General features: G+C 40.0%; 1 protein-coding gene across 49 annotated transcripts in view; it reads left to right on the forward strand.

Annotated features, from left to right (window-relative positions):
* The window catches only part of ABI3BP (ABI family member 3 binding protein), a 512999-nt gene that overhangs the window by 382205 nt on the left and 106109 nt on the right, over positions 1–24685 (forward strand). For 48 of the 49 annotated variants that reach the window (XM_089652925.1, XM_089652933.1, XM_089652937.1 and 45 more), the window contains 4 exons: positions 9321–9410; positions 11665–11754; positions 20317–20403; positions 23716–23826. In XM_089652925.1, the coding sequence (XP_089509051.1) occupies positions 9321–9410; positions 11665–11754; positions 20317–20403; positions 23716–23826 (378 nt within the window). The remainder of the gene's footprint in view (positions 1–9320; positions 9411–11664; positions 11755–20316; positions 20404–23715; positions 23827–24685) is intronic. The other variant, XM_089652943.1, reaches the window with a different exon arrangement.

The raw sequence follows: 24685 nt of genomic DNA on the forward strand, positions 1-24685 counted from the left end.
GGTTCTTTCTCCTGATTTGCCTCTCTGCTGTTTTGCCCTGAGCGTTGAGCCCTCAAACCTTTGTTGTTATCCTTCTTTTTTCTCTGACCCTACAGGGCCTCTGCTCTTCTTTTTCTTTTCTTTTCATCTTTTCCTTTTCTTTTCATCTTTTCTTTTCTTTCCTTAGCTTGTATCTCTGTATCTCTGTGTCTTTGCCATCTCACATGTGAGTGCTGTTTTTTAACAGTTGAAGTTGAAATGTGGACTGTTACGGGGCATGCTTGATCTATCGCCCTGAGACTGGCTGGCCTCGTGCAGAGACGTAGCTCCTACTTGGCAGCTGGGTTCCTTGGTGATGAGTTTTGTGCTGGTTCTCGCTGCCCTGACGGAGGGCAGGGGGTACGTGGCATGACATTTGTATCCTACGGTATGCTTGATCTGCATTTGTATTACTTCATTGTACGCAGGGCCTGTTGTGGGTCCTGCTTGCTTAAAACTGTTATCTCTTCTATGTGTCACTTCAAGTTTTTGTCTTCACAAGTGCTTTATCCTTTGTCATGAAAATCTTTAATAAAGACAGATTATACAACAAAAAAAAGTTGCCTTGAACAGTGACTTAATAATTACTAATGGAAAGTATTGACAGATTTATTACAAACCCCACGCTAAAGAGTTTCTGATAGTAGAATAATTTTCACGTAAAAACATCCAAATTCTCTTACTCCTTGTGTGCAGTATATATACATTTTCTTTTCCTTTTTATCTTTTTTTCATATTCTGTGCATTGCATAATTCTTTTTTTTACGTTGTGTTAATTTTGAATAGCATAATTTGATAATTTAGTATGTCATAGCAGATTATTATTCCAAGATTTAAAGGAAACAAAAGTTCTAGATTATTAGTGACAACTCTGCAACTGATTGTCCTATGTTTAACATCTGTTTTGTTGCAAATCAGTAAATACTGATTGTAAGCATTTTAAACAGGAATGAATTTGGATGTTGGATGAATTTACTTTCAAAGTAAATTATCAATTCGTTTTCATGAAATGGCAGAATTGAAATATCCCACATTATGTAAGCGTTCTATACATTTAGGTTCTTTGCTATTAGTTTTCAAAAAATTGTAAATGTAGCCTGTGTAATGTACACCTCTGGAGGGACATTCAGCCTCCTGCCAAGAACCTACAAAAAAAAAGCTCTTTGACTTGCAAAGCATTATTAGCTTAGTACTTTAATCTCTGTTAGCATAAAGATAATATTGGTTGAAATGAATCTCAAAACTCACTACATGGGAGTTCTTAGAATATAGACCATACAGACAGCTGTTATCAGTCATTTCTGTCATATTTATATTCTCACTACTGTCTTAAAATAGGGATACATCTAAATCCCATGTTAAAATAGATTAGATTAAATGGCATAATTGAGTTAACCATAAACGTTTCATGAGAGCCAAAGTGTGTCACTAATGTTTATATTAAAATGGGTTGAACCTTTCTTTGAAATACAGTTCCTAATTACTGTAGCAATCTTAGTAAATGATTCAAACAGGAGTCAAATGCACAAGCAATGAATGTAGGGGCCCCATGAGAAAATGTTAAACTCAAGAGTACTTCTGTTGAAATGTCGAATTCCCATTTATTTGTTGAAAGGCTAAAACCTAATATCAAGATTTATGTAATTTAACTAGATATAGCTCCACCAGCAATCTTGGTGTCCTTTCTTTGAACAAGTATGTGCATCAAACCAAAACTTGAACTTCTCATTGTTCTGACTCAGCACACCTGATTTAATTATAAATAGTGGTGGTGCTATAGATAGGGTTCTTTTCCATTGGTAGAGCCAGCTCAAGAATTACAAAGGAGTACCTGAGGTTGTGTGAAGACCCATGTGTCATGGATGATCCCAAAGTGCAATTGAGGCTCTGCATGGCAAGGAAAGTTCCAGGGTCATAGCTTGAGACAGGGTGCTGTGGAGTCACTGGTAGATGTGAGATTGCTAAGAGACTGAGAATGCTTTGAGGTCATTAGATGATACAAGAAGCTCTGGGGGTCACTGGGTGTCTCAGGGGGAGGGGAACAGGCAAGCGCTGATATCTTGCTCACATGGGCTGCCAAGAGACGGTAAAAACTGATGGTTGAGCTGTCCATCTAAAACAGAGGTCTCCAAACTATGGACTGGATGCAGCCCTTTGCTTGCCCTTATCTGGCCCTAGGGGCACTTTTCTCCCACTGATACAAGACACTATTCCTTCCACTGACACCAACAAGGAGGCATAATTCCTGCTACTGACATCAACAACAGTCACTATTCCTCTCACTGAAACAAACCATGGGGCACTATTCTTCCCACTGACACCAACAACGGAGCATTATTTCTCCAACTTACACCAAGAATAGGGTGCTATTCCTCCCCTAATGCCAAAGATGCATTGTTTACTCCAAATGACGCAGGACAATTTCTACTCCCAATGGCCACAGCCCGGCCCCCCTAAAGTCTGAAAGCCAGTAAACTGGCCCTTTGTTTGGAAAGTTTGGAGACCCCTGATCTAAAACATAGCACACAGCATTACAGGACTGTACACATGCTGCGAGAAAAGCAAATTTAATGCAGCTCACTTATTTAAGTCAATGGGACTGTGCTGCAACTGCAAGCCAAGCATATGGCTTATGGTGGCTGAGTATTAGTTCCATTCAAATTTGCTGTTCACCAAAGAAATAAACAGGTATTACAGATTATTTATTACAGGTACTTATATAGCACTGTCAATTTACACAGCGCTTTACATATATACTGTATATTGTGCATTCACATCAGTCCCTAACCCTGTAGGTGCATACAATCTAAGGTCCCTAACTTACATTCATACATACACATACTAGGGCCAATTTAGACAGGAGCCAATTAACCTACAGCATGTCTTTGGAGTGTGGGAGGAAACCAGAGGAAACACACGCAGGCACAGGGAGAACATACAAACTCCAGGCAGGTGGTGCCATGGTTGTGATTCAAACAGACGACCCTAGTACTGCCAGGCGTAAGTGTTACCCATTTAGCCACTGTGCTGCCCCATAGCCACCCTCTGAAGACCAATCCATCGTGAATCAATTTACAGAAACGGTTCTAATGTGCACCTGGCCTTAGAGCTTTGTCAGTTCACAAAAGCCTGGTATTCAGGTGTATGGGAAGCAATTAAAGCCGCTGATGAATATACTGTTGTGGAAACACATCTACATGTCTACACTTTGCACCTGCTAGCAGCTGTATCATCAGAGTCACTTTAATCATATTTATTTGTGAGCATAAGTGTGTGTATCAGAAAAATGACTGGTTAAAGTAACAAATCCTTTCACAGTTTAAACCAGGGGTCTCCCAAACTTTCTAAACATAGGGCCAGTTAACTGTCCATCAGAATTTCGAGGGGGGTGGGGGGGCGGACTGTGGCTATTGGGAGTAGAAAGTTTGAGGAATAGTGTCCTATTGTTGGTGCCATTGGGGGGAAATAGAACCCCATCGTTTTTTGTTTTTCTGGCAGGAATAGTGCCCCATCATTGGTGTTGGTGGCAGGAATAGTGCCACATCAGTGGTCTCAGTGGGAGGAATAGTGTCCTATTGTTGGTGTCAGTGGGAGGGAAATAGTGCCCCATCGTTGGTGTCAGTGGGAGTTATAGTTCCCTATCATTGGTGTCAGTTTGAGGAATAGTGACCTACTACTAGTGTCACTGGGGGGAAATAGTACCCCATCGTTGGTGTTGGTGGCAGGAATAGTGCCCCGTCAATAGTGTCAGTGGGAGGAATAGCGCCCCATCGTTGGTGTCAGTGGGAGGAATAGTGCCCCATCATTGGCATCAGTGGGAGGAATAGTGCCCCATCATTGGCATCAGTGGGAGGAATAGTGCCCCATTGTTGGTGTCAATGGGAGAAACAGTGGCTCATTGTACACGTCACTAGCAGTACGTATGCCCCATTCTTGGTGGGAGGAAAGGAATAGTGCCTTGTATCAGTGGGAGTAAAAGTGCCCTGAGGGACGGATAAAGGCAAGCAAAGGGCCATATCCGGCCCCCAGGCTGCAGTTTAGAGACCACTGGTTTAAACCATAAATGCATATGTTTCTCAATTGTGTATTTACCTGTTTGCCTGGAGTTCTACTGTAAATGAATATCTAATCGGCTGTTTTAGACAGCATTGGTAATATGCCTTCAGTAAATGTTTGCATTTGAGGCTCATTCACATTAACCTAATGAAAGGAGACAGTTTGATTAGTGCTCTTTAATAAGATTTTCCAGACAGTAATTCTACATTTGTGTCTGCAGCCATTGCTATATACTTAATAAAAACATCCTGGGAACAGTGATGACGCGGATACGTTTAGAAAGGATTATCATGTCATTTCGTTTTTTCCATTACATTATGCCATGTTTGTTCAGCCCATGTTACAAGATAGAAGTATACATAAGTAGTAGGTGGAATTAGGCAAATGAAAAGAAGACTGAAATTAAAAGATTGTGTTTTTCCCAAGACATAAAAAATATACCGAAGTGCAGCAAATATGTAATGTGCACATACTATTCACTGGTGATTGTTAAGACTTTTATTTAACTAAATGTCTAATTTACTACTTGTGAATAAAAATATCCCTTTACTGTATGTACAACATTGTACTTGAACCTGAAACATCTAAAATCCATGCAGCCTTCCTAAATTCCATTCAAAACTTATAGGAAGTTATAAAAAATGAGTCTAGCTGGAACAATAAATCTCAGTCTTCCACATAGCGTAACATACTTCTATACATGGTTCTCCAAAATGATGTAATTTTCCAGCATGGAGTTCTAAAAATGTTACTTATTTCTAATTATACCTAACCAATATATGGTGGTAAACCATAAAAATATCTGAGCATGTGGGATGTCATGTTTTGATTGCTTATCAAAACAATGATGCTGTAATCACAGGGGAAAAAGTTGGCTGCACACAGAGAAGATCAGCATTGTATAAAACTTTATTGATCCCAAAAAAAGCAAAGTTGCCCCACCTGGGACCTCCATTTCTCCTTTTTCCTGTGGTCCTGCTGGGGAGCATGGGACTTGAGAGCTGCTTCTCCTTTTGTGGTTTGAATGATGTTGTAATGTTGGCACATCTTTATTTTGGGTATTTTTCTCTTGCAGTGAGATATTCACTGACAAATAAGCATTTAGATGCTGACCTAAAGGAAAAATGATGTGCCATTGTTAAATCCTCCTTTTGAAAAATGCAAATTGCCTTGTTGTTATGTTGATCCAGTAGAGTCAAATGAATAGATCCAAATAGATCCAATGGAGCAGAGGTGTAACTAGAACCTACAGGGCCCCGGTGCAAGAAACCATGAAGGGCCCCCCCTGACTCCCATCATGGGGGCATTTCCATCGGTCTAGGAGACAGGGCTAGTGGCTCACTTTTGCCTCTTCTCTACAGCTGCTTGCATGCAGTACAGTGGTGTGCTGAAGGAGAGAAAAGCCCAGCTCAGACACACAGCAATGTTGAATACACCGAATACCAGATAGCTATCATGTCTACCATTAGCTCTGGCAGCCGGGTGCTGAAAGGAGTACTTCAGTGCCAAGCTGCCAGTGAGACACAGCTCGGATTCATGAGATGCTGTCATTTTGGTAAGAGACTATTGGGAGGTATGCCAATGTGACAAGGAGGTCCCCAGGCCCCCTGGAGCATGAGTGGGGTCATCATTATGACCCCTGTGATCCCTGTAGCTATGCCATTGTGTATGGGTAAATGGCTGCATGCAAGTATGAGTAAATGACTGTATATGAATGTGTGAAAGTATGGGTAAATGGATGTCTGCATGAATAGATAATTTACTGTATATATGACTGTGCACAAGTGTGGGTAAATAGCTGTGTCCCCTCTTAAAAACGTTCCACCACTGCATCTCCTCCTGTTCCATCACTGCAGCCCCTCCTGAACAAATGTTCCAACACTGCACCCCTCCTGAACACCTGATCCACTTCACCCACATTTTTTCTACCACTGCACGCCCTCCTCTTCCACCACTACACCCTTCCTGAGCACCTGTTCCACCACTGAAAACACACTCCAGTTTCAATACCTTTGATGCCTCTTCCACACGCCTGCACCCTGTTGTTTCCATTTGGGGTGGACCTAAATGACAAGGCTGCTACCTGCAAGGTCCGGGCTGAGTAGGAGAGGAGAAACTCTTCAGCAGCCCAACAAATGATTTTTAAGAATGATGTGCGGACACCCAGGAAGACCTGTTGCTAGCAATGCTGCTGTAGATAGAGAGCAGAGTTAGCAGCGTGAAAGATCAGCAGCAGTGACAGCAGTCCTTCAGCTCACGTAGCCACATCCTGTGACATTGGGACACACACTTGATACCCAAGTCGTCGATTGGCTCTACATCCTGTTCTCCTTACATGGCCTTATGGTTCAATATAACTCTTCTGACCCATCTCTGTGGGCCTCCAGGAGAGTACGATATCTATCTCAGCTCAGTGAGAATGGTGTTCCTTAAACATTTTATCCCTTAAAGGCACAATTCAGTCTCCCTACACATTACTTCTTTAGGTTTCTCCAATTAAGACATGCCTATTGGGCCCAGTTTGGAACCTCTCCTCTAGTAGTTCAACCCTCCACTATGGAACAATTACTTAGAGATAAAGATATAGAGAAGCCCTTGTCCAACTTCTATAAGGCTTTACAACCCAGTAATCACCATGATCTGTAACACTTGCGGGCGTTCTGGGAGGAGGTAGTACCTAAGTGCTAAATGGTTAGCACTTCTGCTGAATGTAAGTTAAGGACTTTATATTGTACACCCTCTGAGGGTTAGGGACTGATGTGAATGTACGCTATATATGTAAAGCGCTGTGTAAATTGACAGCGCTATATAGGTACCTGTAATAAATAGATAAAATACTTTAGACAGCGAAGATTGGGAGGATATTTGGAAGGGCACATTCAAACAATTAGTCTCCACAAGAGATAACCCTATACAATTCAAATTACTCCATCGTGTCTATGTTACCTGAAGAAAACTCCATAAAATATATCCTCAATGCCCCTGGTAGGCTGGAGATACATGGCAGACTCAGCTGATTTCATGCATATGATCTGGATATGCTGCTCTGTACAGCAATAATGGGATCAGGTGCTGGAGTGCACTCTCAAGGTAACCACTATACGGATTCCACTCCTTGCAGTGATATGTATTCTAGGATTACCGGAAGCTCTGGCACATACTAGAACAGTTAGGACCCTGCTTGCTTTATTACTTATGCTTGAAAGGCAATAGTGCTTCAATGGAAATCTGCTACTGCCCTCACTCTTACCACCTGGAAACTACTGGTTAATTCTGTAGTTCCTTTGTATAAAGCAAGCTACCATGCAAGGGGGTGTCTCAAAAAGCTCCAAAAAGGTATGGGACATCTGGGTTGACTCATGTATGACAGTGATACTCTGAATGAGTGTTTGTCCTTTGGGTGTGGTTTACTAATCATGTTATTGTATTGTATTTGGCTACTATGTACACCAATAGCTAGGGGAATGCCCAAGAGGGTCTGTTGTGTAATTTATGCCATTTTATACACAACTTAATAAATAGAATTTGTTTTTTAAAATATGCTAATGTGACAGGCAGGCCTCCCAGCCCCCCCCCCCCCCTTCCCCCCGGAGCAAGTGTGGGGTCACCATTGCGACCCCTCAAGTTCCGCCACTGCAATGAAGTCAATGACCTGGATCAAGTATGCGGATTAGGAGTTCTGACTTTTCTTTGGCTTCACTGGCTGCATGCCTGTTTCCTATCAGTGACTTAGAACACAATGGTGTTGATTTACTAAAACTGGAAAGTGCAACATACGGTGCCGCTGTGCATGGTAGCCAATTAGCTTCTAACTTCAGCTTGTTCAATTAAGCTTTGGCAATAAAGCCTGGAATCTGATTGATTTCTATGCAGAGCTGTGCCAGATTTTGCACTCACCAATTTTAGTAAATTAACCCCAATGTGCCGCAAATTTTTCTATATTTATGCTATTCTACAATTAAAATCAATTTGTGTTTGAACTTCTCCCCGTATTGCTGTCACAGGGAGGGTTGGGGATCGGACAGCAGTTGTAGCGGTGGGAACATGTTACATGTTCCACCCTAAAAACGGATGGAACCTGTAATGCATTCCCAAATGTGAACAAATCCTTTAAGCTTTGACAAGAAAAAGTAGGAAGCTGATTGGCTTCTATGCAGATTTCTATGCAGATTTTTCACTCTCCAGTTTTAATAAATCAACCCCAGTGAGACCAGAGATAGCAAAGTAACTGGCATTTTTAGAAAGAGGTTTTTTTCTTTCAATCACCTGTTTTTTATGTTCTTTATACACATATTTTGTATCAGCAAATTTAGTAAGAAAAATGTATCAATGCTGTTTAAAAATCTGTTTGCTTTCCATTCCATTAACTTTAGATTCAATTTAGAATGAACAGATTAAATCTGAAAAAGTAAAATCATTAGGTAGAACTTAATATTTTCCCAACACATTGTGTTTTTTTTTTTTCTCAAAAGCATCTGTAAATCATTGAGAGCAGTCACAAAGAACTCCAACCCTAGATCAGATTTTCTATATTTTATTGAAATACAGTATCTATCAGACTGACCAAAGGATTGGATTGTAACTGTTGTTTATTAATTTGTGAGAATAATCATTTGTCAGTTGTGAATGGTAGCAAATCACTTTAAAGAGTGATGGAAATCCATCTTCATAGGAAGTGAACCCAGACATAGATATATAGACTTATTACTTAAAGCAGTGATGATAAACAATACTGAGCAACCTATAGCAAGCAGGTCTGAAGTTAGATTGGTGTATGATCATTTCTGATTGGTTGCTATTGATTACTCCACTGCAGGGGCGGACTGACCATTTGGAAACTCAGGCACTACCCGAGGGCCCGGGTTAGTAGGGGGCCCCATGAGATGCCCCTGGTACCTTTTTCATAGGCTTTTTTGAGCTTGGGCAAGGACACAGGGGCTCCATGATCCCCTAATGGCCGGGGGCCCCATGAGCTGTCAGTCCACCCCTGCTTCACTGTACATGCTTTACTGAATAAGCCTGATTGTGATTGAGTGTGAAAATCCGAAAGCCTATTTGTGGCTAATATATTGCCATGTAATGTTATTATGTTATACATAATATGAGAGGGCACTGTATAAAAACTTTCCATATGACAAATTGTCCATTAAAGAACCATTTTTGGAATACACGACTCTAGAATTATGGAAAATTATGATTAAAAATTAAAATGAATTATAAAACTGGTATTATTTTTTACTTCCCAGGTGGAAGAGTTTTAGACAGTACAAAACTCCTTGGTGTGAGCAGAAATATTTCTATGGAACCAAACAACACTGGAAAAAGAACATTTTCAGGTATCCATCTTATCTTTCAATACATTAAACCTCACTTTTTGTATATTTTTAACACTGGATCACCACAGGGGGTGTGACACAAATGTTTACTTTCAAATTCATGACATTTAATGAATGAAGGCCATAACAATAGCACTAGCAGCCCACCTGACTACTATGGAGCCTGATGGAGGAGGGCATATCCTGCAGACCCCCTTTCTTCTCCCCCCAGCATAAGTGATGTATTCATTCATTTGTCTCCCTCCTGAAACATATATATATATATATATATATATATATATATATATATATATATATCCAGTACTGTGCAAAAGTTTTACGCATATATATCTTAATTGTTTATTTTTTCCAATTTACAACATGCAAAAGTGAACGAACAGAAGAAAAACCAAAATCAAATAAATATTTGGTGTGACTACCATTTGGCTTCAAACCAGTATCAGTTCTTACAGTTGCACACTTTGTATACTTGCACAAAGTAAGGGATTTTGCAGGATTAGATTCAAGTGTATGCTTGGCAATTATACCAAGTAGGTGCTAAAGATCATCAATTTCATATGTAGGTTGAAGCACAGTCAATAACTGAAACAAAAACAGCTTTGTAGGAGGCTTTTAACTGGGTGAGGAATAGCCAAACTCTGCTACTAAGGGGAGGTTGTGAAAGAATTTCATGTCACAGGTCATACACCATGGCAAGACTGTACACGCCAACAAGGTAGTTAAACTGCATCAGCAAGGTCTATCCCAGGAAAAGCTTTCAAAGCAGACTGAGGTTTCAAGGTGTGCGTTCAAGCTCTTTTAAAGAAGCACAAATAAGCAGACAACGTTTAGGACCATAGACAAAATGGTTGGCCAATGAAACTTAATGCAACAGATGAAAGACACATTATGCTTACTTCCTTTTGAAAATGGAAGATGTCCAGTAGTGCCATCAGCACAGAACAGGCAGAAACCAGTGTGACCCAGGTACATACATCTACTGTCCAATGTGGAAACAAGGCTAAGTGACTCAACTATGCACACAAAACAAACAAACTGGGATGCAGAAATATGGCACCTGGTGCTTTGGACCGATTAAATATTTGTCTGTAGCAAGAGGCAGTTTGTTTGCAGAAGGGCTGGAGAGCGGTATAATAATGAGTGTCTGAAGGCAACAGTGATGCATGATGGAGGTTCCTTGCAAGTTTGGGACTATATTTCTGCAAATGGAGTTGGAGACTTGGTGAGACTATGCTGAGAAATACAGGTAGATACTTATCCATCATGCCATACTATCAGGGAAGCGTGTGATTCACCCCATATTTATTCTGCAGCAGGATAATGACCCTAAACATACAGCCAATGCAGCCAACTATCTTTAATGTAAAGAAGAACAAGGAATCCTGGAAGTGATGGTTTGGCCCTCACAGAGTCCTGATCTCAACATTGAGTCTGTCTGCGAGTACGTGAAGAGACAGAAGGATTTGAGGCAGCCTACATCCACAGAAGATCTGTGGTTAGTTCACCAAGATGTTTTCCTTCAAAAACTGTGTGCAAGTGTACCTAGAAGAATTGATGCTGTTTTGAAGGCAAAGGGTGGTCACACCAAAATATGGATTTGATTATCTCTTCTTTCATTTACTTTCCATTTTGTTATTGGAACCAGATTGACTCAGACCAGATTGACTCAGAGGTTACACCTGCCTTAATTTCCTCACTCCCAGCAGCTTGATGAAACAGTAATGAAGATAGAGGAAGGGGAGTATGTTCTGCTGTGGTGTGGGATATTAAGGTCTTGTTTACATTTGCAATTGATGGGCGGTGAAACCCAGTGGTTAAGCCACATTTTTACTGTTCCCCTGTTGTTACTGAGGCTGCAGCTGGGGGTGTACAAATGCTGTGGTAACAATGCTTTGCGATTTTGGAAAGAATCATACCCCTGTGGAACTCGGCGAGGAGCATAACCCATTCAAGTCGAAAGGGCCACACTGCAACTGCCCTGCAACCGCACACAATGCGCACAGTTGCAGTATGGTTGCCAGATTAATAGGGGGTTAAAACAGGTGGCGGGGAGGCGAAACAACACCTCCTCATTGCCTGTCTTTTGCTGTCTGACGAGTAATTTGAATGCAGATCGTGCTTCACACAGCAAAGCAAATCTAAACAAGGCCTTAAGCTAACCTGTTGCTTTTTCCTGCATGAGCAAATCACAGGTTTGCTTCAAGTATAGTCTATGGTCTGAACTGCTCTTAATATGATCTTGTTATTTCTACAGTATCTTCACCACCTTTGCCCCCAGTAAAACCAACTTCCATACGTAGAAGATTTCAGTATAACAATGTAACAGGGAGACCAAGAGTGACAGGTATGTTGTAAGGTTAGAGAGTTCCTAGCCAACTTTGCTGATCATGTTCACACCAAATTTGTGTTCATTTTTTATTCTCACTTTTCACCTGCTTTACATTCACTTTTTCATCCACTGACTTAAGTACAGCATTTATTCTGTTAAAAAAAAGTAGACAAAATGTCATTAGATTACATCACCAGGCAAACTTTATTGAACAATGTAAAATACAGAAATACAATTAGTGAAAATCAAGTTTTTAAGTGCTCTTGCTATAACATAAACAGTGCATTTAATAAAGTCATTCTGTTATTTTATTCATTAATAGGATTAGTGGAGCTGTAAAGGCCACAAAGCACCTAGCTGGACATGGCCTGGGGACATAGCTGCCCCACTCATAAAAATTAATATTCATAAACAGTATATACAGCATATATAGATCGAGAGAGAGAGTTTAAATTGGATGTAGATGTATAGGAAATATATATTATTATTGTGATTAGAGATGAGCGAATCGAACCAGGCGAACCGGAATTCGAGTCGAATTTCAGGAAATATTCGATTCGCGGCGAAACCGAAATTTTGCCTACTTCGGGTGCGCGAATCGAACATTTCCCGATCAGCCGGCAAAAGTGTCCCTGCAGTGAGCTCCGCTATTTCTGACAGTTCTCTGACAGAAGGAACACATGTTTAGCGGTTGAAACATTGTATCTATTAGTTTACATTTAGGATACAGATGTTTCAACCACTGTACATGTGAAGAAGCTGTGAGAGAACTGTCAGAAATAGAGGAACTCTGCACATACACTTTTTGCCGGCTTGGAATTATTCTTCTTTTCATCCTACTTCTTCTTCTTCTTCATCTTCATCCTCAGAAGAAGAGGATGAGGATGAGGATGAAGAAGAAGAAGAAGAAGTAGGATGAAAAGAAGAATAATTCCAAGCCGGCAAAAAGTGTATGTGCAGAGTTCCTCTATTTCTGACAGTTCTCTCACAGCTTCTTCACATGTACAGCGGTTGAAACATCTGTATCCTAAATGGAAACTAATAGATACAATTTGTATCTATTAGTTTCCATTTAGGATACAGATGTTTCAACCGCTGTACATGTGAAGAAGCTGTGAGAGAACTGTCAGAAATAGAGGAACTCTGCACATACACTTTTTGCCGGCTTGGAATTATTCTTCTTTTCATCCTACTTCTTCTTCTTCTTCTTCTTCTTCATCCTCATCCTCTTCTTCTGAGGATGAGGATGAGGATGAAGAAGAAGAAGAAGCAGTAGGATGAAAATAAGAATAATTCCAAGCCGGCAAAAAGTGTATGTGCAGAGTTCCTCTATTCTGCAGATACACTTAGAGGAGCTCTGCACATACACTTTTTGCCTGTTTGGAATTAATCTTATTTTCATCCTACTTCTTCTTCTTCTTCTTCTTCTTTATCCTCATCCTCAGAAGAAGAAGAAGAGGATGAAGAAGAAGAAGAAGAAGAAGAAGTAGGATGAAAATAAGAATAATTGCAAGCCGGCAAAAAGTGTATGTGCAGAGTTCCTCTATTCTGCAGATACACTTAGAGGAGCTCTGCAGATACACTTAGAGGAGCTCTGCACATACACTTTTTGCCGGCTTGGAATTAATCTTATTTTCATCCTACTTCTTCTTCTTCTTCTTCATCCTCATCCTCATCCTCAGAAGAAGAAGAAGAGGATGAGGATGAAGAAGAAGAAGAAGTAGGATGAAAATAAGAATAATTCCAAGCCGGCAAAAAGTGTATGTGCAGAGCTCCTCTAAGTGTATCTGCAGAGCTCCTCTAAGTGTATCTGCAGAATAGAGGAACTCTGCACATACACTTTTTGCCGGAAACCGCTGTATGGAGGGAATGTCCCAGAACTGTCATAAATAGTCTATTTCTGACAGTTCTGGGACATTCACTCCATACAGCTGTTTCAACCGCTGTATGGAGGGAATGTCATAGAACTGTCAGAAATAGACTATTAATGACAGTTCTGGGACTGTCCTTCCATACAGCGGTTGAAACATTGTATCTATTTGTTTCCATAAATGGATCCATTTATGGAAACAAATAGATACAATGTTTCAACCGCTGTATGGAAGGACAGTCCCAGAACTGTCATTAATAGTCTATTTCTGACAGTTCTATGACATTCCCTCCATACAGCGGTTGAAACAGCTGTATGGAGTGAATGTCCCAGAACTGTCAGAAATAGACTATTTATGACAGTTCTGGGACATTCACTCCATACAGCGGTTGAAACATTGTATCTATTTTTTTCCATAAATGACATTCTGCAGATACACTTAGAGGAGCGCTGCAGATACACTTTTTGCCGGCTTGGAATTATTCTTATTTTCATCCTACTTCTTCTTTTTCTTCTTATGAGGATGAGGATGAAGAAGAAGAAGTAGGATGAAAATAAGATTAATTTCAAGCCGGCAAAAAGTGTATCTGCAGCGCTCCTCTAAGTGTATTTGCAGAATGTCATTTATGGAAAAAAATAGATACAATGTTTCAACCGCTGTATGGAAGGACAGTCCCAGAACTGTCATAAATAGTCTATTTCTGACAGTTCTGGGACATTCACTCCATACAGCTGTTTCAACCGCTGTATAGAGGGAATGTCATAGAACTGTCAGAAATAGACTATTTCTGACAGTTCTGGGACAATCACTCCATACAGCTGTTTCAACCGCTGTATGGAGGGAATGTCATGGAACTGTCAGAAATAGACTATTAATGACAGTTCTGGGACTGTCCTTCCATACAGCGGTTGAAACATTGTATCTATTTGTTTCCATAAATGGATCCATTTATGGAAACAAATACATACAATGTTTCAACCGCTGTATGGAAGGACAGTCCCAGAACTGTCAGAAATAGTCTATTTCTGACAGTTCTGGGACATTCACTCCATACAGCGGTTGAAACATTGTATCTATTTTTTTCCATAAATGACATTCTGCAAATACACTTAGAGGAGCGCTGCAGATACACTTTTTGCCGGCTTGGAATTAATCTTATTTTCATCCTACTTCTTCTTCTTCATCCTCATCCTCATCCTCATAAGAAGAAAAAGAAGAAGTAGGATGAAAATAAGAATAATTCCAAGCCGGCAAAAAGTGTATCTGCAGCGCTCCTCTAAGTGTATCTGCAGAATGTCATTTATGGAAAAAAATAGATACAATGTTTCAACCGCTGTATGGAGTGAATGTCCCAGAACTGTCATAAATAGTCTATTTCTGACAGTTCTGGGACATTCACTCCATACAGCTGTTTCAACCGCTGTATGGAGGGAATGTCATGGAACTGTCAGAAATAGACTATTAATGACAGTTCTGGGACTGTCCTTCCATACAGCGGTTGAAACATTGTATGTATTTGTTTCCATAAATGGATCCATTTATGGAAACAAATACATACAATGTTTCAACCGCTGTATGGAAGGACAGTCCCAGAACTGTCAGAAATAGTCTATTTCTGACAGTTCTATGACATTCCCTCCATACAGCGGTTGAAACAGCTGTATGGAGTGAATGTCCCAGAACTGTCAGAAATAGACTATTTATGACAGTTCTGGGACATTCACTCCATACAGCGGTTGAAACATTGTATCTATTTTTTTCCATAAATGACATTCTGCAGATACACTTAGAGGAGCGCTGCAGATACACTTTTTGCCGGCTTGGAATTATTCTTATTTTCATCCTACTTCTTCTTTTTCTTCTTATGAGGATGAGGATGAAGAAGAAGAAGTAGGATGAAAATAAGATTAATTCCAAGCCGGCAAAAAGTGTATCTGCAGCGCTCCTCTAAGTGTATTTGCAGAATGTCATTTATGGAAAAAAATAGATACAATGTTTCAACCGCTGTATGGAAGGACAGTCCCAGAACTGTCATAAATAGTCTATTTCTGACAGTTCTGGGACATTCACTCCATACAGCTGTTTCAACCGCTGTATAGAGGGAATGTCATAGAACTGTCAGAAATAGACTATTTCTGACAGTTCTGGGACAATCACTCCATACAGCTGTTTCAACCGCTGTATGGAGGGAATGTCATGGAACTGTCAGAAATAGACTATTAATGACAGTTCTGGGACTGTCCTTCCATACAGCGGTTGAAACATTGTATGTATTTGTTTCCATAAATGGATCCATTTATGGAAACAAATACATACAATGTTTCAACCGCTGTATGGAAGGACAGTCCCAGAACTGTCAGAAATAGTCTATTTCTGACAGTTCTGGGACATTCACTTTATACAGCGGTTGAAACATTGTATCTATTTTTTTCCATAAATGACATTCTGCAAATACACTTAGAGGAGCGCTGCAGATACACTTTTTGCCGGCTTGGAATTAATCTTATTTTCATCCTACTTCTTCTTCTTCATCCTCATCCTCATCCTCATAAGAAGAAAAAGAAGAAGTAGGATGAAAATAAGAATAATTCCAAGCCGGCAAAAAGTGTATCTGCAGCGCTCCTCTAAGTGTATCTGCAGAATGTCATTTATGGAAAAAAATAGATACAATGTTTCAACCGCTGTATGGAGTGAATGTCCCAGAACTGTCATAAATAGTCTATTTCTGACAGTTCTGGGACATTCACTCCATACAGCTGTTTCAACCGCTGTATGGAGGGAATGTCATGGAACTGTCAGAAATAGACTATTAATGACAGTTCTGGGACTCTGACAGTTCCATGACATTCCCTCCATACAGCGGTTGAAACAGCTGTATGGAGTGAATGTCCCAGAACTGTCAGAAATAGACTATTTCTGACAGTTCTGGGACAATCACTCCATACAGCTGTTTCAACCGCTGTATGGAGGGAATGTCATGGAACTGTCAGAAATAGACTATTAATGACAGTTCTGGGACTGTCCTTCCATACAGCGGTTGAAACATTGTATGTATTTGTTTCCATAAATGGATCCATTTATGGAAACAAATACATACAATGTTTCAACCGCTGTATGGAAGGACAGTCCCAGAACTGTCATTAATAGTCTATTTCTGACAGTTCCATGACATTCCCTCCATACAGCGGTTGAAACAGCTGTATGGAGTGAATGTCCCAGAACTGTCAGAAATAGACTATTTATGGCAGTTCTGGGACATTCACTCCATACAGCGGTTGAAACATTGTATCTATTTTTTTACATGAATGACATTCTGCAAATACACTTAGAGGAGCGCTGCAGATACACTTTTTGCCGGCTTGGAATTAATCTTATTTTCATCCTACTTCTTCTTCTTCATCCTCATCCTCATCCTCATAAGAAGAAAAAGAAGAAGTAGGATGAAAATAAGAATAATTCCAAGCCGGCAAAAAGTGTATCTGCAGCGCTCCTCTAAGTGTATCTGCAGAATGTCATTTATGGAAAAAAATAGATACAATGTTTCAACCGCTGTATGGAGTGAATGTCCCAGAACTGTCATAAATAGTCTATTTCTGACAGTTCTGGGACATTCACTCCATACAGCTGTTTCAACCGCTGTATAGAGGGAATGTCATAGAACTGTCAGAAATAGACTATTTCTGACAGTTCTGGGACAATCACTCCATACAGCTGTTTCAACCGCTGTATGGAGGGAATGTCATGGAACTGTCAGAAATAGACTATTAATGACAGTTCTGGGACTGTCCTTCCATACAGCGGTTGAAACATTGTATCTATTTGTTTCCATAAATGGATCCATTTATGGAAACAAATACATACAATGTTTCAACCGCTGTATGGAAGGACAGTCCCAGAACTGTCAGAAATAGTCTATTTCTGACAGTTCTGGGACATTCACTCCATACAGCGGTTGAAACATTGTATCTATTTTTTTCCATAAATGACATTCTGCAAATACACTTAGAGGAGCGCTGCAGATACACTTTTTGCCGGCTTGGAATTAATCTTATTTTCATCCTACTTCTTCTTCTTCATCCTCATCCTCATCCTCATAAGAAGAAAAAGAAGAAGTAGGATGAAAATAAGAATAATTCCAAGCCGGCAAAAAGTGTATCTGCAGCGCTCCTCTAAGTGTATCTGCAGAATGTCATTTATGGAAAAAAATAGATACAATGTTTCAACCGCTGTATGGAGTGAATGTCCCAGAACTGTCATAAATAGTCTATTTCTGACAGTTCTGGGACATTCACTCCATACAGCTGTTTCAACCGCTGTATGGAGGGAATGTCATGGAACTGTCAGAAATAGACTATTAATGACAGTTCTGGGACTGTCCTTTCATACAGCGGTTGAAACATTGTATGTATTTGTTTCCATAAATGGATCCATTTATGGAAACAAATACATACAATGTTTCAACCGCTGCATGGAAGGACAGTCCCAGAACTGTCATTAATAGTCTATTTCTGACAGTTCCATGACATTCCCTCCATACAGCGGTTGAAACAGCTGTATGGAGTGAATGTCCCAGAACTGTCAGAAATAGACAGAAACTGTCACAGAACTGTCCTTCTTCTCATCCTTCTCCTTCTTCTCATCCTTCTTCTCATCCTTCTTCTCATCCTTCTCCTTCTTCTCATCCTTCTCCTTCTTCTCATCCTTCTCCTTCTCCTTCTTCTCATCCTTCTCCTTCTTCTCATCCTTCTTCTCATCCTTCTCCTTCTTCTCATCCTTCTCCTTCTCCTTCTTCTCATCCTTCTCCTTCTTCTCATCCTTCTCCTTCTCCTTCTTCTCATCCTTCTCCTTCTCCTTCTTCTCATCCTTCTCCTTCTCCATCTTCTCATCCTTCTCCTTCTCCTTCTTCTCATCCTTCTCCTTCTCCTTCTTCTCATCCTTCTCCTTCTCCATCTTCTCATCCTTCTCCTTTTCCTTCTTCTCATCCTTCTCCTTCTGCTTCTCCTTCTCCTTCTCCTTCTTCTCATCCTTCTCCTTCTTCTCATCCTTCTCCTTCTTCTCATCCTTCTCCTTCTCCTTCTTCTCATCCTTCTCCTTCTTCTCATCCTTCTCCTTCTTCTCATCCTTCTCCTTCTTCTCATCCTTCTCCTCATCCTTCTCCTTCTTCTCATCCTTCTCCTTCTCCTTCTTCTCATCCTTCTCCTTCTCCTTCTTCTCATCCTTCTCCTTCTCCATCTTCTCATCCTTCTCCTTCTCCTTCTTCTCATCCTTCTCCTTCTTCTCATCCTTCTCCTTCTCCTTCTTCTCATCCTTCTCCTTCTTCTCATCCTTCTCCTTCTCCTCATCCTTCTCCTTCTTCTCATCCTTCTCCTTCTCCTTCTTCTCATCCTTCTCCTTCTTCTCATCCTTCTCCTTCTTCTCATCCTTCTCCTTCTCCTCATCCTTCTCCTTCTTCTCATCCTTCTCCTTCTCCTTCTTCTCATCCTTCTCCTTCTTCTCATCCTTCTCCTTCTTCTCATCCTTCTCCTTCTCCTTCTTCTCATCCTTCTCCTTCTTCTCATCCTTCTCCTTCTTCTCATCCTTCTCCTTCTTCTTCTCATCCTTCTCCTTCTTCTCATCCTTCTCCTTCTTCTCATCCTTCTCCTTCTCCTTCTTCTCATCCTTCTCCTTCTCCTTCTTCTCATCCTTCTCCTTCTCCTTCTTCTCATCCTTCTCCTTCTCCATCTTCTCATCCTTCTCCTTTTCCTTCTTCTCATCCTTCTCCTTCTGCTTCTCCTTCTCCTTCTCCGTCTTCTCATCCTTCTCCTTCTCATCCTTCTCCTTCTTCTCATCCTTCTCCTTCTTCTCATCCTTCTCCTTCTTCTCATCCTTCTCCTTCTTCTCATCCTTCTCCTTCTCCTTCTTCTCATCCTTCTCCTTCTTCTCATCCTTCTTCTCATCCTTCTCCTTCTTCTCATCCTTCTCCTTCTTCTCATCCTTCTCCTTCTCCTTCTTCTCATCCTTCTCCTTCTTCTCATCCTTCTCCTTCTCCTTCTTCTCATCCTTCTCCTTCTTCTCATCCTTCTTCTCATCCTTCTCCTTCTTCTCATCCTTCTCCTTCTCCTTCTTCTCATCCTTCTCCTTCTCCTTCTTCTCATCCTTCTCCTTCTTCTCATCCTTCTTCTCATCCTTCTCCTTCTTCTCATCCTTCTCCTTCTTCTCATCCTTCTCCTTCTCCTTCTTCTCATCCTTCTCCTTCTCATCCTTCTCTTTCTTCTCATCCTTCTCCTTCTTCTCATCCTTCTCCTTCTCCTTCTTCTCCTCATCCTTCTCCTTCTTCTCATCCTTCTCCTTCTCCTTCTTCTCATCCTTCTCCTTCTTCTCATCCTTCTCCTTCTCCTTCTTCTCATCCTTCTCCTTCTCCTTCTTCTCATCCTTTTCCTTCTCCTTCTTCTCATCCTTCTCCTTCTCCTTCTTCTCATCCTTCTCCTTCTCCTTCTCTTTCCTCATCTCCAAGGGCATTTAAATTAAAGGTACAGTGTTCTGCACTAATTTAAAGGCTCTCTGAAGCCTAGAAACCCTTTTTATAAGTCATCTTCGTAGCGAAGAAATTCGCATCGAATCGAATTTCACACTGGAATTCGCCGAATCAGCCGAATCGAATTTTTGAGAAATTCGCTCATCTCTAATTGTGATCATTTTTCTCATTGTTATTGTTGTGTTTGCACAGTATCGTCACCACCACTTTCTCCTGTGAAACCAACCACCATTCGCAGGAGACCACCTGCTAATGCTACAGCTAAACCAGTACCTACAGGTATGTTCCTTCCCATCTTATACTGTGTATTTTATTGTCATAATTCAAAATAAAAATGTTAGTGTTTTGCAATATCTACCACACACTTAATTAAAACTGCATCAGCCAAGAAACAAACAATTTGTTTAATCAGTGTTAAGAAACCCATTCACATGCAGATTACCTTTTCTATTCAGTTCTTCTCTATTGATAATCCTAATTTGTATGGCTTGCTACAGACTTTCCTGCCTGATCATTACCTACCTACCTACTAAGGTATTATTCAAATAGATGATGCAATTGTTCAAGGGCTAAATCATTTTATGTGTCTGTCAGTGTATTCAGTTGAGTTCAGTTCAGTTCATCTGCCTGAGATGTCCGTATATGTCAGATTTGGTCATCACTGTGAATGGCAAATAATAATAATCAATCCACACATTATCAAAATGTCACAGGCAGCTTTGATTTGTCCAAATGCTTACCTAAGAGGATATGATACCTTATACTGTCATTGGGTGTTGGGTACTACCAAGAACATGCCTTCCTGCCCAAAGTAACTATGCAGAATCCCCCATTTTTACTGCACTGCAGGAATCAAATTGGAAGCGTTTTGGTTGCTGTGGGCAACAACAAATTATATTTATGTATTTTTCATTTACAAGCCCAACAGTATTTTTCCTATCACAATTGCACTGTTCTGTAAAGTTGTGATAGGAATTTCTCTAGCCTATTATAAAATTTTCTTACAGAAAGTGATGTAACGGGCGATATAATGATTGCCTAACTGAAAAATCAGCTGTATTGTGACAAAAAAATAATGTCCTAGTAGGACACATATTAAAAGTATTATTCCTTTCATCAAACTGTTTGAAAGGCTGATGCAGGATATAGGTGAGCACCAGACTAACGTGCCATAACTTCCCAGAAGCTATTCTATTATCCTATAAACAATAAAGCAGTGAATAATGGCAAAATGCATCTTTCATTTCAAATCTATGCAGCAGTATACGTATTGTGTATACATTTAAATTATAAAATGCTGTTGAACCAGGATAGTGTTTTATCAATCAAATTATGCAACAATACCATGCCACTATTAACTTACAGTACTTCAGCTAGTGAATTTAGGCCATGTTCAAATGTTATGAACTCAGGCTACATTCATACCTAAAATATAAGATACACAACTGAGGTGTGCTGTGTTAAGGTAGCCCAATAATATTGAATAGGCTCACAACAAACCTCAATGCACAAAAAAGCACACCTGCAGCATTTTTGGCAATTATGCTCACCAAAACATACATTATGTACATCATGGTGCATTCCAGTACAAGAAGCTGTAACACTGAATATGTGCATTGTGGTGCCAACACAATGCAATACACACTGTACATGAAAACATAAAAAAAGATGCACTACTGTAATATTTAGTATGATTTTAAAATAATAAAATGTTTGAAGGATTTCAAAAGATTTAGTAAAGGAGTTGAGAATGTTCACTCATTAGATTGTGTAAATACTTCTGTTATGCAATCAACTTTAAATTTCTGTTTACTTAATTCATATGTACATGATTAGGTATTCAACAGAAAATTTGCTTGAATAATTTAAGTGAATATTCACACAATTTATTAAGTGAAGCTACTTAACCATCTCAAAGACTGTCCAAAAAAAGTCAAGAACTGACTTCCTTGCGTAGCCTGCAGAGAAGAGGATTTAGGTAAAGCTATAAAGAGCCAGAGGTGTCACACCGATTGGTTAAGTGTGTAAGCAATCAATGATTTTCTATGTTAGCCATCTCAATAGAAATTAAGCCCTCACTTTCAGATGCCAAATGCCATTACTGTCTTCTATGGTGCTGCTTTGTTCTGAATTGAGGATACCCAGTTGTACTGTGTCTAAGATTTCATGGCAGCTGTAGATCCATACTTGCAATAGGGAGTTTCTGATCAGGTGACTGCTATGACAGTCAATAACAGTGGTCACAAGTTCTCCTCCACCAGCATTTAGATCCTGGGGTGGCAGCTGCAAAGGGTTAAGTACTTGTCAACACACTATAATCTGGACTAGGCCTACAAAACACATGTTACATGGACAGGAAGTAAGGAAAACTTTCCCAACAGAGATACATCTTTAAAACCTAATATAGCCTCTGAGCCTTTCCCAAAGTTTTATTTTAACAAGAATCTGTCACTTTACCCATTTTCTTAATAGGGCACCCCACACACAGATACTTACTTTTGCCACACTTTCCCACTGCTCCATGTATTTAAAGGTTGCTGAACGATACCGAGTATTTTCAGCATGGGATAGCATTGTGACCTTTTTCCAGACACTGTCATATAAAGGAAGGGAGAAGGTCATTAACCCTGTGTAAGCTCCCTTATTGATGTTGTGGAGCTTACACAGGGTTGCACTCAGTGGTGGGGGAGTGATAGTGCCAGTGGGTGGGAGGTGCCCTGTCATTTTACCGCTTGAGGCAAATGTTCTCTTTAAAGAACAGCTATACTAAAAAATACATAGGTTGTTATTGCTGGCCTATACTTCTAAAAATGCCTGGCTCTCATATTGATTGAATGGCTTCATTATTTTTTCAGTAGGATTTCTGACTTCAGTGGCTATGTGTCCTCAGGCAATGAGTAACTCATAAAGTATTAAAGTCATAGGATTAGCAGCTGGGCAACTAGTTTAGCAGAAGTCCAGAAACATACAGTAGATCTAAGCAGTCACAATAGACTATAATGTTTTGAACAGTATCCACCAGTTACAGCTAATATTCAATTAGCAACCATCCATAGATAAAAATCATATACGTCTAATTTTAAATGGAAAGTATATGTGGAGTTTGCAGAATTGTTTTCCATTTACAACTGGGTTATCCAGCTGGGTTAATTTTTACTGTTACATTATGTATTGCTTCTGGAAGTTATTACTACTAACCTCACTGTTAACAATCATTTTGACATCACTGCCCAGCTTTGTGTCATTGATCCTTCTATGTTAAAGGTTCAGTCAGCCATAGTACTTATCCATTGCTTTTGTTGAAGAGTTTGCTGTGCTTGAAGTCCCACTAGCCACAGCTATTATAAGGGAGACCCCCCTTGCTGTTGGAGGAAAGGGAAAGGAGGGAGGAGGGAGCCAGCAACTACTGCCGTGAGAGTTCTCAACTGGATATATCAATTTTTGGTGGACTGACCCTTACGCATCAGCTTATGTCATTTTAGTTTAATTGCAAACATTTGAAAATCGGCTTTAATATATATATAGACGTACATGTTTACAATATTGGGAAAACTTTATGGTGACTTAACAAGTGCCTGTTTCTTTAACAAGGAGGTATTCTGATACCACGTTGTCCTCCAGCTCCCAAGCCCAACTGTACAGTGGTATATATAAAACCACCAAAGGTGCAGCCAGCCTTGCCTGCTACAGACGAAGACTTTGGTATGATAGATAGCTTTTGTGTGACCATCAGCTGTTAAAGAGGACCTTTCATCACCACCTAACGCCTATTATACATTTGTGACTTTCTTAAGAACCAGAGTGCTTATTTCATACGTTCTACCTCTACATGGTGTGGTAGTACGGAGGAATTAATGTACAGGAAGCAACCAAATAACTTGAATATATGTATCTTAATAATAGGCCATTTTTAATGAACCATGAAATTATACAAAAGTAACAGGTTTAAATGATCAAAGGTCTGCTTTAAGGCTCTGGGAAATTAAATATAGTACATAGATGATGGTTTATATCACATATATTTAACTTTATATACAAAAATAAATGGAAAAAAAAACCTTGAAGGAGAAAACAAAGTATTTGCTAGAATATTCAGCTTTCCTATACATAAGAGTCTTAGAATCCAGTACTGTGCTTACTCATTGTTTTTTCAACATAATTTGATACAAAGAAAAAATTATTGGTAAGCAAGTAGAACATAGCCTTGTTGTGAATGTCAAAATCAAGGACTACACACTTCGGAGTGTGTAAAAATACTTGTCTGAGGAAATCACCACTAAGCATAAAGGTTGCAAAGTCATTGTAATTTTTTTTCCTCTTTTGACATAATTGGGTGCATTGAAAACTGCATTCACCATTCACAACCTAACATAAATCCACACTGCATTTCCATTATTAGATGCAGAGATGGCAGTAGTAGAGGGCTGTGTACCATGTTAGCCATTGATTAATGCACAAAGCTTGGAGTTTTAGCCTGGGTTCACATATATGCGGTGAGGTATATTGCATCTGATTCGCACAGGAACCACACCGCATTCCTGTGCAAATCACATGCGATTTG

This window comes from Staurois parvus, unplaced genomic scaffold, assembly GCF_062004578.1.
Source record: "Staurois parvus isolate SC_StPar_1 unplaced genomic scaffold, SC_StPar_1.0 ptg000696l, whole genome shotgun sequence".
NCBI lineage: Eukaryota > Metazoa > Chordata > Amphibia > Anura > Ranidae > Staurois > Staurois parvus.